A 15,171-nucleotide genomic window follows, 5' to 3' on the forward strand; every position below is an offset into this window, starting at 1 on the left:
ATCTTCCCAACCCAGGGATTGAACCCAGGTCTCCCGCATTGCAGGCAGATTTTTTACCACCTGAGCCACCAGGGAAGCCCAAGAATACTGGAGTGGGTGGCCTATCCCTTCTCCAGCTGATCTTCCCGACCTAGGAAACAAACCAGGGTCTCCTGCATTGCAGGAGGATTCTCTACCAGCTGGGCCACCACAGAAGCCCATAATCAAGGTAAGTAAATTAAAAAAAAGAGAAGAAGAAGACATGAGTTTGAGCAAATTCCAGTTGATAGTGAAGGGCAGGGAAGTCTGGTGTGCCAAAGTCCATTGGGTCTCAAAGAGTCAGACATGACGTAGCAACTAAATAACAACAAAAGTAAATGAAACCACTGGGAATAATAAAGGTGCAGAAATAACCTTGTATGTGAAGTATGTAAGGAAAGTAAGATGTGTTTTTGTTATGAGGTAGGAAGGATCATTCTTTTTTTAAAATATTTTTTAGATTTATTTTATTTTTTTCTGCTCTGGGTCTTTGTTGCTGCGCACATGGGCTTTCTCTCGTTGTGCACTGCGGGGGCTACTCCTCATTGTGGTGCACAGGCTTCTCACTGCGGTGGCTTCTCTTATTGTGCACCTTGGGCTCTAGGGCATGCGGGCTTAAGTAGTTGCGGCTCCCAGGCTCCAGAGTGCAGGCTCAGCAATTGTGGTGCAGGGGTTTAGTTGCTCTGTGGCATGTGGAATCTTCCCTGACCAGGGATCGAACCCTCGTCCTCTGCACTGGCAGGCTGATTCTGAAGTCTGAAGGATCAGGGAAGTGTGAAGGCTCATTCTTAAGAAGGAAAAAGAACAGTGATTTGATCCTTGTTTAAAAGTATTTAATGATTGTTTCAAAATACAAAAGAGGAAAATAAAAAAGATGAAAACCTAAATGGATTTAGAAAGTGGAAGAGGAAGAAAGAAGAAATCTTATCTAGTGTGGTCAAACTGGTGAAAAATTAATGGATTACTATAAGAATTTTAACAATGACCTTTATTTTCTAAAATTTTTATTGAAATGTAGTTGATTTACAGTGTTGCATTAGCTTCAGATATATAGCAAAGTGATTCCGTTATACATATATATCCTCTATGCTTTTTTAGAGTCTTATCCACTGTGAGTTATTCCAAGATATTGATTATAGTTCCCTGTGCTACACAGCAGGGCCTTGTTAGTTATCTACAATGAGCTTTAATATCAACAATGTGATATGCAAAACACAAATTTGATTTTCTTTCTTTGCTAAAAGGACAACATTTTCTTGGATTACTGTAAAAGATTTTTCTTTACCTGTTCAGTAATTCATATTGAAAACAAAGATTCTGTTTTTATCAAAATGTTGTCTTTATTGGATCTCTAACTAGGAAAACTGAGTCGTCTCAAAGTTATAAGACCTGGAACTTTTTCTTTCATTATGTAACTTGTTGTATTTGCCTATAAGATCTTTTACAGTCACTTTGGTTGAACAGGTAACTAAGAATGGTTGCATAGTAATCTATGAACTTATTTAACCAAGTGTTCAAATCTTTGATGTTTTGGACAGTTCAGTTCAGTTCAGTCGCTCAGTCGTGTCCGACTCTTTGCGACCCCATGAATCGCAGCATGCCAGGCCTCCCTGTCCATCACCATCTCCCGGAGTTCACCCAGACTCATGTCCATCGAGTCCGTGATGCCATCCAGCCATCCCATCCTTGGTCGTCCCCTTCTCCTCCTGCCCCCAATCCCTCCCAGCATCAGAGTCTTTTCCAATGAGTCAACTCTTTGCACGAGGTGGCCAAAGTACTGGAGTTTCAGCTTTAGCATCATTCCCTCCAAAGAAATCCCAGGGTTGATCTCCTTCAGAATGGACTAGTTGGATCTTCTTGCAGTCCAAGGGACTCTCAAGAGTCTTCTCCAACACCACAGTTCAAAAGCATCAATTCTTTGGCGCTCAGTCTTCTTCACAGTCCAACTCTCACATCCATACATGACCACAGGAAAAACCATAGCCTTGACTAGACGGACCTTAGTGGGCAAAGTAATGTCTCTGCTTTTGAATACGCTATCTAGGTTGGTCATAACTTTTCTTCCAAGGAGTAAGTGTCTTTTAATTTCATGGCTGCAGTCACCATCTGCAGTGATTTTGGAGCCCAAAAAAATAGTCTGACACTGTTTCCACTGTTTCCCCATCTATTTCCCATGAAGGGGACCAGATGCCATGATCTTCGTTTTCTGAATGTTGAGCTTTAAGCCAACTTTTTCACTCTCCTCTTTCACTTTCATCAAGAGGCTTTTTAGCTCCTCTTCACTTTCTGCCATAAGGGTGGTGTCATCTGCATATCTGAGGTTATTGATATTTCTGCCGGCAATCTTGATTCCAGCTTGTGTTTCTTCCAGTCCAGAGTTTCTCATGATGTACTCTGTATATAAGTTAAATAAGCAGGGTGACAATATACAGCCTTGATGTACTCCTTTTCCTATTTGGAACCAGTCTGTTGTTCCATGTCCAGTTCTAACTGTTGCTTCCTGACCTGCATACAGATTTCTCAAGAGGCAGGTTAGGTGGTCTAGGATTCCCATCTCTTTCAGAATTTTCCACAGTTTATTGTGATCCACACAGTCAAAGGCTTTGGCATAGTCAATAAAGCAGAAATAGATGCTTTTCTGGAACTCTCTTGCTTTTTCCATGATCCAGCGGATGTTGGCAACTTGATCTCTGGTTCCTCTGCCTTTTCTAAAACCAGCTTGAACATCTGGAAGTTCATGGTTCACATATTGCTGAAGCCTGGCTTGGAGAATTTTGAGCATCACTTTACTAGCGTGTGAGATGAGTGCAATTGTGCAGTAGTTTGAGCATTGTTTGGCATTGCCTTTTTTGGGGATTGGAATGAAAACTGACCTTTTCCAGTCCTGTGGCCACTGCTGAGTTTTCCAAATTTGCTGGCATATTGAGTGCAGCACTTTCACAGCATCATCTTTCAGGATTTGAAATAGCTCAACTGGAATTCCATCACCTCCACTAGCTTTGTTCGTAGTGATGCTTTCTAAGGCCCACCTGCCTTCACATTCCAGGATGTCTGGCTCTAGATTAGTGATCACATCATCATGATTATCTGGGTCGTGAAGATCTTTTTTGTACAGTTCTTCCGTGTATTCTTGCCACCTCTTCTTAATATCTTCTGCTTCTGTTAGGTCCATGCCATTTCTGTCCTTTATCGAGCCCATCTTTGCGTGAAATGTTCCCTTGGTATCTCTAACTTTCTTGAAGAGATCTCTAGTCTTTCCCATTCTGTTGTTTTCCTCTATTTCTTTGCCTTGATTGCTGAAGAAGGCTTTCTTATCTCTTCTTGCTATTCTTTGGAACTCTGCATTCAGATGCTTATATCTTTCCTTTTCTCCTTTGCTTTTCACCTCTCTCCTTTTCACAGCTATTTGTAAGGCCTCCCCAGACAGCCATTTTGCTTTTTTGCATTTCTTTTCCATAAGGATGGTCTTGATCCCTGTCTCCTGTACAATGTCACAAACCTCATTCCATAGTTCATCAGGCACTCTATGTATCAAATCTAGGCCCTTAAATCTATTTCTCACTTCCACTGTATAATCATAAGGGATTTGATTTAGGTCATACCTGAATGGTCTAGTGGTTTTCCCTACTTTCTTCAATTTGAATCTGAATTTGGTAATAAGGAGTTCATGATCTGAGCCACAGTCAGCTCCTGGTCTTGTTTTTGTTGACTGTATAGAGCTCCTTCATCTTTGGATGCATAGAATATAATCAGTCTGATTTTGGTGTTGACCATCTGGTGATGTCCATGTGTAGAGTCTTCTCTTGTGTTGTTGGAAGAGGGTGTTTGCTATGACCAGTGCGTTTTCTTGGCAAAACTCTATTAGCCTTTGCCCTGCTTCATTCCACATTCCAAGGCCAAATTTGCCTGTTACTCCAGATGTTTCTTGACTTCCTACTTTTGCATTCCAGTCCCCTATAATGAAAAGGACATCTTTTTTGGGTGTTAGTTCTAAAAGGTCTTGTAGGTCTTCATAAAACCGTTCAACTGCAGCTTCTTCAGCATTACTGGTTGGGGCATAGACTTGGATAACTGTGATATTGAATGGTTTGCCTTGGAGACGAACAGAGATCATTCTGTCGTTTTTGAGATTGCATCCAAGTACTGCATTTCGGACTCTTTTGTTGACCATGATGGCTACTCCATTTCTTCTGAGAGATTCCTGCCCACAGTAGTAGATATAATGGTCATCTGAGTTAAATTTACCCATTCCAGTCCATTTTAGTTCGCTGACTCCTAGGTCAGGGGCAGCGGCCTAGAGTGCCAGGCTGCTACTGCGCAGGAACGGCCAAGAGGAGCTACCCTGCGATCGAGCTCAGTGGCGGCCGGGAGGAGACACCCCACGTCTGAGGTCAGGGGCGGCTGGGAGAAGCCACCTCTCTCCCGAGGCCAGGGGCGGCAGCTGGGAGGAGCCACCCACGCACGAGGCCAGGGCCGGAGGCCAGGGTAAGCAACCCAGGAGCGGTGGCGGCGCAGGCACAGGAGGGCCTAGAGGAGCTATCCCACGTTGAAGGTCAGGAACGGCGGCAGTAAGGAGATACCCCTCGTCCAAGGTAAGGAGCAGCAGCTGTGCTTTGCTGGAGCAGCAAAGGTAAGAGAAACCCAAGTAAGATGGTAGGTGCTGCAAGAGGGCATCAGAGGGCAGACATACTGAAACCATACTCACAGAAAACTAGTCAATCTAATCACACTAGGACCACAGCCTTGTCTAACTCAATGAAACCAAGCCATGCCTGCGGGGCAACCCAAGATGGGCGGGTCATGGTAGAGAGGTCTGACAGAACGCCGTCCACTGGAGAGAAGGGAATGGCAAGCCACTTCAGTATTCTTGCCTTGAGAACCCCATGAACAGCATGAAAAGGCAAAATGATAGGATACCAAAAGAGGAACTCCCCAGGTCATTAGGTGCCCAATATGCTACTGGAGATCAGTGGAGAAGTAACTCCAGAAAGAATGAAGGGATGGAGCCAAAACAAAAACAGTACCCAGTTGTGCATGTGACTGGTGATAGAAGCAAGATCCGATGCTGTAAAGAGCAATATTGCATAGGGACCTGGAATGTCAGGTCCATGAATCAAGGCAAATTGGAAATGGTCAAACAAGAGATGGCAAGGATGTTTTGGACAAGCTTCCCAAAATCAGATTCTAAATTTTACTTCCCCTGTGCTGTTTCTCTTGACCCACAGCTGTACTTTATGAAGCTATAAACTCTGTCTGCATGCCTGGTGATGGTTTATTTGCTCAGTCGTGTCTTAACTCTTTGAGACCCCATGGACTGTTGCCCACCAGGCTTCTCTGTCCATGGGATTTTCCAGGCAAGAATACTGGAGTGGTTTGCCATTTCCTTCTCCAGGGGATCTTCCTGACCCAGGGATCAAACCCAGGTCTCCTGCATTGCAGGTGATTCTTTACTGAATGAGCCACCACCTGCATGCCTGCTGCTGCTAAGTCACTTCAGTCGTGTCCGACTCTGTGCAACCCCATAGACGGCAGCCCACCAGGCTCCCCTGTCCCTGGGATTCTCCAGGGAAGAACACTGGAGCGGATTGCCATTTCCTTCTCCAATGCATGAAAGTGAAAAGTGAAAGTGAAGTCGCTCAATCGTGTCTGTAATTCAGAGAGGTCTTTATGTCTCACTGTGAGTATATTTTTCTATATCAGGAAGTATGAGAGGCAACATTCTAAGATATGGCCCCAAGATTTCTGCCTCAGATGTACATCTGTACGTCCTCCTTGAGTGTAGGTAGAACTTGTGAATATGATAAAATGCAAATATGATGTGATGTTGTATTTTAGAAGGAATTTGTAAAAACTTTTATTTTACTCTAGTATGGTTGCTTTACAATGCTGTGTTAATCTTTAGAAGGGATTTTGTAGTCACAATTACTCTAGTCAGTTAATTTAAAAGGAGCTTGGTTAGTGCCCTCCCTGTGACATATTTCTTTTTTTTTATTGATGTCTAGTTGATATATCATAGTATATAAATTAGTTGTACAATATAAAGATTCAAAAATTTTAAAGGTTACACTCCATTTGTAGCTATTATAAAACATCGGCTATAGTTTCCGTGTTATACACTATATCCTTGTAGCATATGTGTGTTGGTCGCTCAGTCACGTCTGACGGCAACATAGAATTCTCCAGGCAAGAATACTGGAGTGAGAAACTGTTCCCTTCTCCAGGGAATCTTTCTGACTGGGGGAATCAAATCCTGATCTCCCACACTGTAATCAGGTTCTTTACCGTCTGAGCCACCGGGGAAGCTCATCCTTGGAGCATATGTGTGTGTGTGTGTGTGTGTGTGTGTGTGTGTTCAGTCACTTCAGTCCTGTCCGACTCTTTGAGACCCTAGGACTATAACCCACCAGGCTCCTCTGTCCATGGGATTCTCCAGGCAAGAATACTGGTGGGTTGCCAGGCCCGCCTCCAGGGATTCCTCTCCACCCAGGGATTGAACCTTTATCTGCTTCCATCTCCTGCACTGCAGGCAGATTCTTTACCCACTGAGCCACCAGGGAAGCATATTTTATGCTTTATACCCTTTGTAGCATATTTTATGCTGATGGTCTGTACCTCTTAATCCCTTACCTCTATATTGCCCCTCCACCCCTCTCCACTGGTAATCACTGTTTTGTTCTCTATATCTGGGAGTCTGCCTCTTTTTTGTTAATATTCACTAGCAGATTGTAGTCTTTAGCTCTGTGAAACATTTCTATGTGGCAGATTCCTGAAGGGGCATTTACTGATATCAGGGAGCCACAGGACAGACTTATCAGTCCTAATTCCAGTTATTTGTCCAAATGTAAACTTGGCCATGATCCCACCATATTGGGGGATGTTATCCCTCTCCTTAGGCGCCTCCGGTCTCTAATCTTTCTGGTTTTTTTCCTTGTCTTTCAGTGTTTTTTCTTGTTTTTTATAACCATGACACCTTTGAAGAGGACCGGTGGGGCATTTGGTAGAATGTCCCTCCATCTGGGTTCAGGTGCTGTTTTCTCGTGGTTAGATTGGGGTTCACAAAGGTGGTGTCCGCGTGAAAGCGCATGATACTGCACGACTTACTGTTAGTGACGCTAGCCCGAAGCCTGCAACCCTCACCTGGACCACGTGGTTCAGGGGCTGTCTGCCAGCTGTTTCTGCTCCACTATCGAGTTACCATGTCTCACTTTTCCTCCTTTGGAATTGAGTCCCCAAATCCAGCCCACTCTCAGGGTTGGGGTGAGGGGGTGGAATTAAGCTCCACTTTCTGGAAGAGAGACCATGCCCAGATAGGATTTCACCAACCAGTGTCAAGAGACTAAGTCGGACTTCTGGGAGCAAGTGCTACAAAACCCTCTCAGGCAAGTTGGCTTGTATCTAGCTTGCACGGTAAGCCGTAGAGATCCAGCCGGGCCAACCAAGATCCTTTGCATATTTCGGGGACATCAAAGAAGAGCCAAATTCACCAAAAGGCGTAGATACAGCAGGGGAAGCTCGGGCTCTTATCTTCTGTTAGCAAAGGAAGTCCACTTTGAGATTCCTTATGGAAACTTCCAGTAAAGCAAGCTGAACTCCTGCTGTACCTATGTAAAACGATCAGGGCAAATTCAATGAGACCTGGCCAGGAAGGTCTTTCTTTGAGATTATTTTTAACAAAAGGGACAGCTCAAATATTATTTAGTCATAAAAAAAAAAAAAAACAGAAGGAAATCCTGCTATTTGTGGCACCGTGGATGAAGCCAGAGAACAGAGAGAAATTAGCCAGACAGAGAACACTTAAAATCTGAATGATTTCTCTTATACGTGGAAGTTAAATTAGCCCAACTCACAGAAACAGAAGAACGCTGGTTTTCAGGAGGTAGGAGATGGGGTGAGGAATGGGGCGATGCTGGTCAAAGGGTACAAACTTTTACCATAAGCCCTGAGGAGCTAAGGTACAGCATGGTGACTATAGTTAGAGTGCTGTATTGCTACATGCGAAAGTTGCGAAGCAAGTAAATTTTAAGCATTCTAACCACATACACCAACTCCAGATCACGTAGGACTGTATTTATTGGGGGAAAAAAATCTGCGTAGGGTGTTTCCCTGGTGGTCCACTGATTAAGAGTCCGCCTTGCAATCGCCTTGCACTGATTCCACCTCTGGTCTATTAAGATCCCACATGCTGAACAGCAGCTAAGCCTGTGAGCCACAACAAGCCTGCACTCTAGAGTCTGTGAGGCGCAATGAAGCCTGAACACCTTCAAGCCTGTGCACGGCAACAGGAGAACACTGCAATGAGAGGCCCATGTACTGCCGTGAAGAGCAGATCCCAGCTCGCCGCAACTAGAGAAAGCCTGCATGCAGCAACGAAGACCCAGCTCGGCCAAAAATAAAATTATTTTACAAAATCCGTGTAGAAGCGGATCCATGCAGTTCAAGCCTGTGTTGTTCAAGGGTCAACTGTATTAAAATTATAAAAACATCATAAAACTGGGTGCAGAAAAAAGGGAAAGCTGATCATTTCTCTGCCCCTGTGAGTCAGTTTTGCCCAATCAATATTCCTGATCTATAAACCTGTTTGTTCTTTGAATATCTGACCAGTTGCCCCTCATAAATCATGAAATAAAGACAATCTGTAACATGTATTCATTTCACACCAGCATGAGAACCGTGACTTTTTCCCGTTCTTTGAAAGTTATCCTTTCACGTGCCCTGTTGTTCTTAGATGCCTCAGCCTGGCAGTCTAACTGCAGATCTTGTTGCTGTCTGGGTCTTTTCACACTTGTTTCCCTTCCCTGGAACTCCATGACTTCTCCCCAGTGAACATATTCTTTCAAACTCCCCAGACAAGGTCACTGCCCCACCTGTGGCCTTCCATGACTCCAGCTGCCACCTTCTGGCTTAACCCATAACACCTAGTGTGGGGCAGCGAAAAAGAGTAGCTAGGGATGTGTGTTGATGTAACAGATATATGTTTTGCCTAATGAACTCCTAGTCACCCTTCAAATCCCCAGCTCCAGTGTCTCTCCTTCCTATGAAGAACCTTCATTTCTCCTCTGGCCTCCTCTAGTACTGGTGTCTCCCCGTCTGGCCCATCCCCGCCCCCATGGGACTAGGGACTCTGGCTCTTCACCCCCAGGACAGGGAGGTTCTCAGGGGTCCCAGCACTGTGCATATCTGGAAAAAGGAGATTTGCTGAATCACAAAATCCAAAAGTGTTTATTAAGTGAGTTTTGATGTAGCACCATTCACAGTAAGGCAAGATTCTTGATCCTGGGGCAGAATTTTGAGTCTGGGCTTCGTAGAATCAGTAGAAGTAGTGGCTTTGCTGAGTCAGGGATCAAAAACAAGGACAGGTATGATTTCGTTCTTCTTGTACCAGCTCCCTCCCAGGACACTGGTTGTCAGTCACTTCAAGTGGACTTCCTTGGACAGGTCAGCTGTGAGTTGGCAGACATCTGGCTTCTGGCCCTGGAGAAGGTGGCCATGAGTTGGGGTCCTGAAAGGAGATCCTACCCTACCTCCACCAACCAGATCCCTCCATTCCCTGCCTGGCTTACCTGGTACAACCGGCAGACAAGGTGTAGGAGATGTTCCTCGTCTTCCATGTGTTCCTGAACAAGCAAGACAGAGGGTTAAAAGTTCCACTGGCCCCCAGTGTGGCCCTTGCCTCCTGCCTCCCAGATCAATGTACATGCGCATCAGCCTGGTCCCTGCCGGGGGGGCCCCAAGAGTTCTTACCCCATTGACGACGACCCAGGGCACGTATTTGTGGGGTGGCCGCAGAGCGTCCGTGAGCTGAGCGTTGAAGTGCAAGAGCTGCATGCCGCGGTTCCCCCTAGCACACTCCATGATGGAATCCGGGGACACCTTTGGAGCATAGATCTGCAGGCACTGAGGGCAGGTGGCGAGCTGGTCAGCAGGGGCATTGCTTCAGCTTCCTCCCTGTTATCTCCCCAACGGTCCTCCTTCTAGCAACCCCCAGTCCCCCAAGCCCAGTTTCTGCTTCCTTACTGCCAACAGGAGACAGTCAGGTTTCCAGGGATGCAGCAAGGCTCCTAAACAGCAAGTGCTTAACACATATCTGAGTGGAGGCCCCCAGGGCAGGGGCTCAGGCTGCCTCCCAGAAGACCAGACCTGCAGCCCCACCCCTGCAGTGTTTTATTTTCCCCAGAGCATCCGTACTTGCTGTTCCCTCTGCTGGGAACACTTTTCCTCCTCCTTCCTCTGAGTCTCCTGAGTGTTCCCTCCTCCTTGGCACACCCCCAGCAACACTATGACTCTGCAGGGCTTGGAGGTGTCTCAGGGAGGCTTCAGGTCTCTTGGGTGGCCCAGATGCTTGATGAATAAATAAACAATCAGGGCAGATGAGTCACCTTTTCGGGAGTTCTTTTTCATAATCCTCCAGGGAGGGTGGTGGGCCAGGTGTGTCATCTCCATACCCCAGAGAAGGATCACTGTCTGTGTCCTTGTATATTCCTGTTCAACGAAGCCCAGCTCAGAGGCACCTTGTCCAGGAAGCCCTCCCTGATCTATCAGGCAGCCCCGCAGAAGATCTTGGTTCCTTCCATTCAGAGACTGAATCTTTGAGAAAGGTGGCTGTATTCCTGGGACTGCACAGAGAGTGGCAGTCGGGGCCAGGACTTGAGCCTGGGTCTGTCTGGATGCAGGGAGGCCAGGACCCCCCAACCCAGGCTGAATGAGGGGTGTTACTCACCGGCTTCAGATTTTGCTCCATGTCATTCATTTCCTCTAGGCAGACAATGGTCAGGAAGGCCATTTTCTGCTCCAGCTGGTCCAGCAGGCAGGCCTGGGGGTAGAAGCAGGCAGGCAAGGATGTGAGTGGCTCAGAGCACCCTCCACCCCAAGGACCACCCCAGGAATAATCACGAGGTATCCACCAATCAAGCAGAGAACAAAGACACGATTAAATGGAGGCTCACAGGCAAGGGACAGAGCTGTCTGCAATCCCTTCTGAGTCACGATTTCACCTTCCTTAGCAGGGCAGTCGCCACAGCCTCCGTGCCCCTCCCTTGGGAACTGAAGGAGAAGAGAGCTGCTTACCTCCACTTTGTTAAGCATGCACTCCCGCTCACCATGCTGGCACGTGAACTCCCACTTGCCGCTGACATTTCTTTCCTGAAAAGCAACGAGGTGAGTGCTGGCTGCCCCCTTCCCCAGGCCTCCTTCCTGTGGCCACGTGCCTCCATTTCCAGGTCCCCAGGCACCTGAGCATTCCCATAGGGCACCAAGGTGACGTTGAGGATTTCCCACACCATCAGCCACGTCGGGAAGAGCTCTCGGATCAGGAATTCCCGGCAGCCGGGGCACAGCGCCTCATAGTAGAGGCTCACGTTGACCAGGGGAACATCAGGCTTCTGGGGCGATGCCTGCAGGCACAGCTCACCGACCTGCCCGGGAGGAAGGGGTGTGAGTCAAGTTAAACTCTCTGGCAGGAAGGAAGCTGCAGACCGTAGGTGTTCTATCTCACACTCCTTCCCCACCTTGCCAGGTGGGAGTCTGATGCTGAGGCTTCACCGAAAGCCTAAATCTTCCTAAATATCAGCCAGACTGCAAGATGGATGTGACACAGATTTGCAAACAGTAGGCAGTTAATGGAGGCACAAGGCTTGCTTTCCTCCAGGAGATGAAACTTCTTACCCAGGGGGAGACAGGGTGGAAGAATTCACGGCCTTCACCCGCCTCGGTAGACGTCCGGTGGTGTGTATCACCACCGCCTGCTCCTTTGCGGCCACTTCATCCCCTCGAGCCATGGCCCTGGGCTGAGCAAGGACCTACCCTTCTCTGACTCCTTATTTACTCTTCCTCTCCACCAGCCCGCTGAACTCCTCCCAAGGCCACTGCAGAGGCGGCGCCTAATAGGTGCTGACTTCCGGCTCCAGCTGAGGGGTGGCCGGCGGCCTTGTCTGTGAGCAAGTGGTTTAGCCTCCCGGGCATCTGTTTACTCCGGACCACAAAAACGCGTGCTCTCTCCGGAACGAAACGCACCCTCGATGAATGCCCGTGGCCAGGGGCCGGCAGCTCAGCTAGTCTGGGATTCCTTCCCCTGGCCTAAAAGAGGGGACTCTGATTCTCGCTCCAGATGTACACAGCTGGTGCTCGGTGCACCTTGGGGGGTGGAGGGAGTTGCGGGAGGATGGGGTGGGGGGCAGCGGAGGGACTCGGACTCCAGATGGGAAAGCGAAAGGGAAAAGAAAGTATGGCCAAAGTGCCGGATTGAAGGGTGGGGTTGGGGAGGGGGTCGCCACCCCCCTCCCCCCGGGTAGCATCCTCTCCGGCCCCCGGTGGTCCCCGTCGAAGTCGGGGCGTGGTGGGAGGAGAGGAGCGACCGGCCCCCCACCTGGGCGCGGGCCCCGGCTGGCCCGCCCGCCGCGTCGCCGACGCTACCTGGCAGGGGGCCGCCCCCTCGGGGAGCGCTTCCAGCGAGGGCCACCGCGTTGCGGCGGGGACCTCCGGCGGCAGCAGCAGCAGCAGCAGCAGGAGCAGGAGAGGCGACGAGGCCATCACAGCGGCGGCGAACGCGCGGCGGCGGGGAGCCGTGGCCCCGGGAAGAAGCGCCTTTAACTCGGCGGTGGCCCGGCCCCCAGGCGGAACCCGCCTCCCGGTGCCCACGCCCCTCGGGGGCCCGGGCGGGTGCCTCTGGGTGTCTCTACTTTTCTCTCTGGGTCTTTCTTCCCATCCCAACCCCACCCCAGCCCCATCCTCCCCCACCCCCCGCCAGGTGCTGGGACCCCAGTCACCTGAACAACGCGCTGCCCTTCCATCTCCCCCAACCCTTCCCCGCAATCAGCCCGGCCCAGCCCTGTGAAGCTGAGGCTGAGCACCTTGAGCAGAGGTGAGGTGGGGGCTTAGAGACAGAGAAACAGAGGAGAGGAAGGAGGTCTCTATCGGCCCGCCGCAGCCCCCCACCCCCACCCCAGTCCTAGCCCATGGACCCGACTCTCCGACCTCCCTACCCTGTGTTCCCATGGGAGGTGATCCCTTGAGCTGGCGTGGGCAGCCAGGCCCCCTCTCCTAGCTTGGCCCATACCCCTCCTCATTCCCAAGCTTCACCCCTCCCCCTCTCAGGCTCCCCAAGCCAGACAGCGTGGTCTCCTGGGGCTGACTCAGGCTTGACCACAGCCAGGGCCAGAAAGCAGAAGCCAGTGCTGGGAGCGGCACCTCAATTCTCTTGGCACCCCCATCCCTGGCTGGGGGGTGGGAAGAGAAAGCTGGTCTTCCTTCTTGCTACTCTCCTGGGCTTGAGGAGGGGTGCACCCCTGCCCTCTGCCAGCTCCTTTGGTAGAAGAGAAGCCTGGGTTGGAGCAGTCATTACCTGAAGCCTGTATGCTGTATTAATACATGGGATGCGGGACTGGCCCTGGAGGACCCAAATCCAGGGGAATCAGGCAGACTCAGGTTTTCTCCAGGGCTGTGCTGGACACCTCAGGTGATGAAGCCCCGACTTCTCCTCTTATTAAGGAGGAGAAGTGAGGTTTAGGGACTAAAGCTATCATGAAGGGCTCAGAACAGAGGGAGCATTGCCCCAGGCTGGGGGTAGGGTGGAAGGTGTTCGCAGGACGGCAGACTGGGCAGAGAGAATAACCCAGATAAAGGCTTGGAGGCTGGGAGTGTTGGGGATGGAACCAACACACTCAGACTTTGCAAGGCAAAGATTTGGGCCCCACCGGAGGAAACGCTCCCCACCCTTGCCTGGAAATCAGTCCAGCCCCCAGCTCCACAGCCCATGTCCCCCGCCAGTTCTGGGGAAACCCCAGCCCACATGGCCACACTCATAGCAGCAGGTTCAGGAGCTGGGGTTCCCCTGAAGTTCCCACAGCTGGACTATCCCACCTCATTCTTTTGAACCCTTCGCAGAACCCCTTTCCTTTGTGAAGCTTCTCCAAGGCTAAGTGTTGGGGAACTTGGTCTGTATTCTGTCCTGTACTGGGCTGAAGAAATAGCAACAAATATAATTGCTACAATTTTTCCAGTGGGTATTAAGCACCAGCTGTATTTGGAGGAATTCCTAAAGATAACCTCACCCATTTGAGCATGAAATCCTCAGAGATGCCCAGTAAAGACTGTTGGCCCTACTTGGTAAGAGGAAATGGGACTGGAGATGGGAGGTGACGTTCCCAAGGAGATACAGTTGGTTGAGTGTGAGACCAGCTAGAGGTTATGTGGGACGTTCTCTTTTGTGCTCAGGCTCCACCCGGCTGGGCTCACAGGACTGAGGTGAGCTTTACCCTGCTTCCACTCACGCCGTGGGTGAAGCCCTCAGTGGGGGCAGAGTCAGCTGGAGTTATTTAGAGGGGGCCTCCTGACTGGTCAGTCACTCAAGTGGGGACAGTGCTTGGGGAGTACCGGAGCTTTGAGGCCCAGGAAGGTAACTCCTGTCCCTCTGAGAGCCCAGGGGAGAGATGGATCAGACAGCGACTCCTTCATCCCTGGGGGCTGTCTCAGCCACACTGAGTCCAGACAGGTGCGGTGGGCTGGGGAGGAGAGGAGGTTTGCAGCCTTGGGCGTGTGTGAGGGGAGGGTTGAGACAGGGACCCTGGGGAGGGGAGGGAATGGTGACTGAGTCTGGGTCAGTGCCACCGTGAGGACCCAGCTCAGTGTCTCTAAGCCACAGCAGGCCGCACCGGACAGGTGTGGAGAGAGGGGCTGACACTGCGGGGATCCAGGACACAGGAGGCCCCTCTGGGTGGCATGGGAGGGAGTGTGACAGTCTTTTCTGCCTGGCCATGAGGAAGCTGCACATTAGAGGGGTGGCGATTTTCTGGAGGTAGGGATGGTGGCTGAGTGTCGGAACTCAAACTCAAACCTGGGAGCTATGGTCTGGGGTCCCTGCAGCAGAGGTTGGGGTCTGAGCCTCTCTGCCGTGTGACCTCAGGCAGGTCTCAATTTCTCTGCACGTGAGCAATCTAAACTGCAATGGGGAGGGAGGTCAGGGAGGAGGCAGGGGTTGGCAGCCTTCATTTGGCAGCCCAGAGCTAAAGTGTGTCACTGAAAACAGAAGCATCCATCGATTTCAATGTTTTATATCCATATCAGTATCAACGTACCATACAAAACCCGCCTGCCAGCCTAGCCAGACAGGCAGGAAAAGGGGGTTGGGGTCCGTGGGTGGCATAGAAAATCAGGGCTCTC

At 49.9% G+C, this 15,171-nt stretch overlaps 1 protein-coding gene across 1 annotated transcript; it reads right to left on the minus strand.

Annotated features, from left to right (window-relative positions):
• Positions 1-9,218: 9,218 nt before the first annotated feature.
• On the minus strand, positions 9,219-12,543 carry IFI30 (IFI30 lysosomal thiol reductase). The gene is made up of 7 exons (XM_052642798.1): positions 12,427-12,543; positions 11,247-11,429; positions 11,083-11,157; positions 10,736-10,828; positions 9,760-9,912; positions 9,579-9,632; positions 9,219-9,489 (listed from the first exon to the last, which is right to left on the minus strand). The coding sequence occupies exons 1-7, from the start codon at positions 12,541-12,543 to the stop codon at positions 9,427-9,429; spliced, it is 738 nt and encodes a 245-aa protein (XP_052498758.1). The 3' UTR covers positions 9,219-9,426.
• Positions 12,544-15,171: the final 2,628 nt, after the last annotated feature.

This window comes from Budorcas taxicolor, chromosome 7 (genome assembly GCF_023091745.1).
Source record: "Budorcas taxicolor isolate Tak-1 chromosome 7, Takin1.1, whole genome shotgun sequence".
In the NCBI taxonomy this organism is placed as follows: Eukaryota; Metazoa; Chordata; class Mammalia; order Artiodactyla; family Bovidae; genus Budorcas; species Budorcas taxicolor.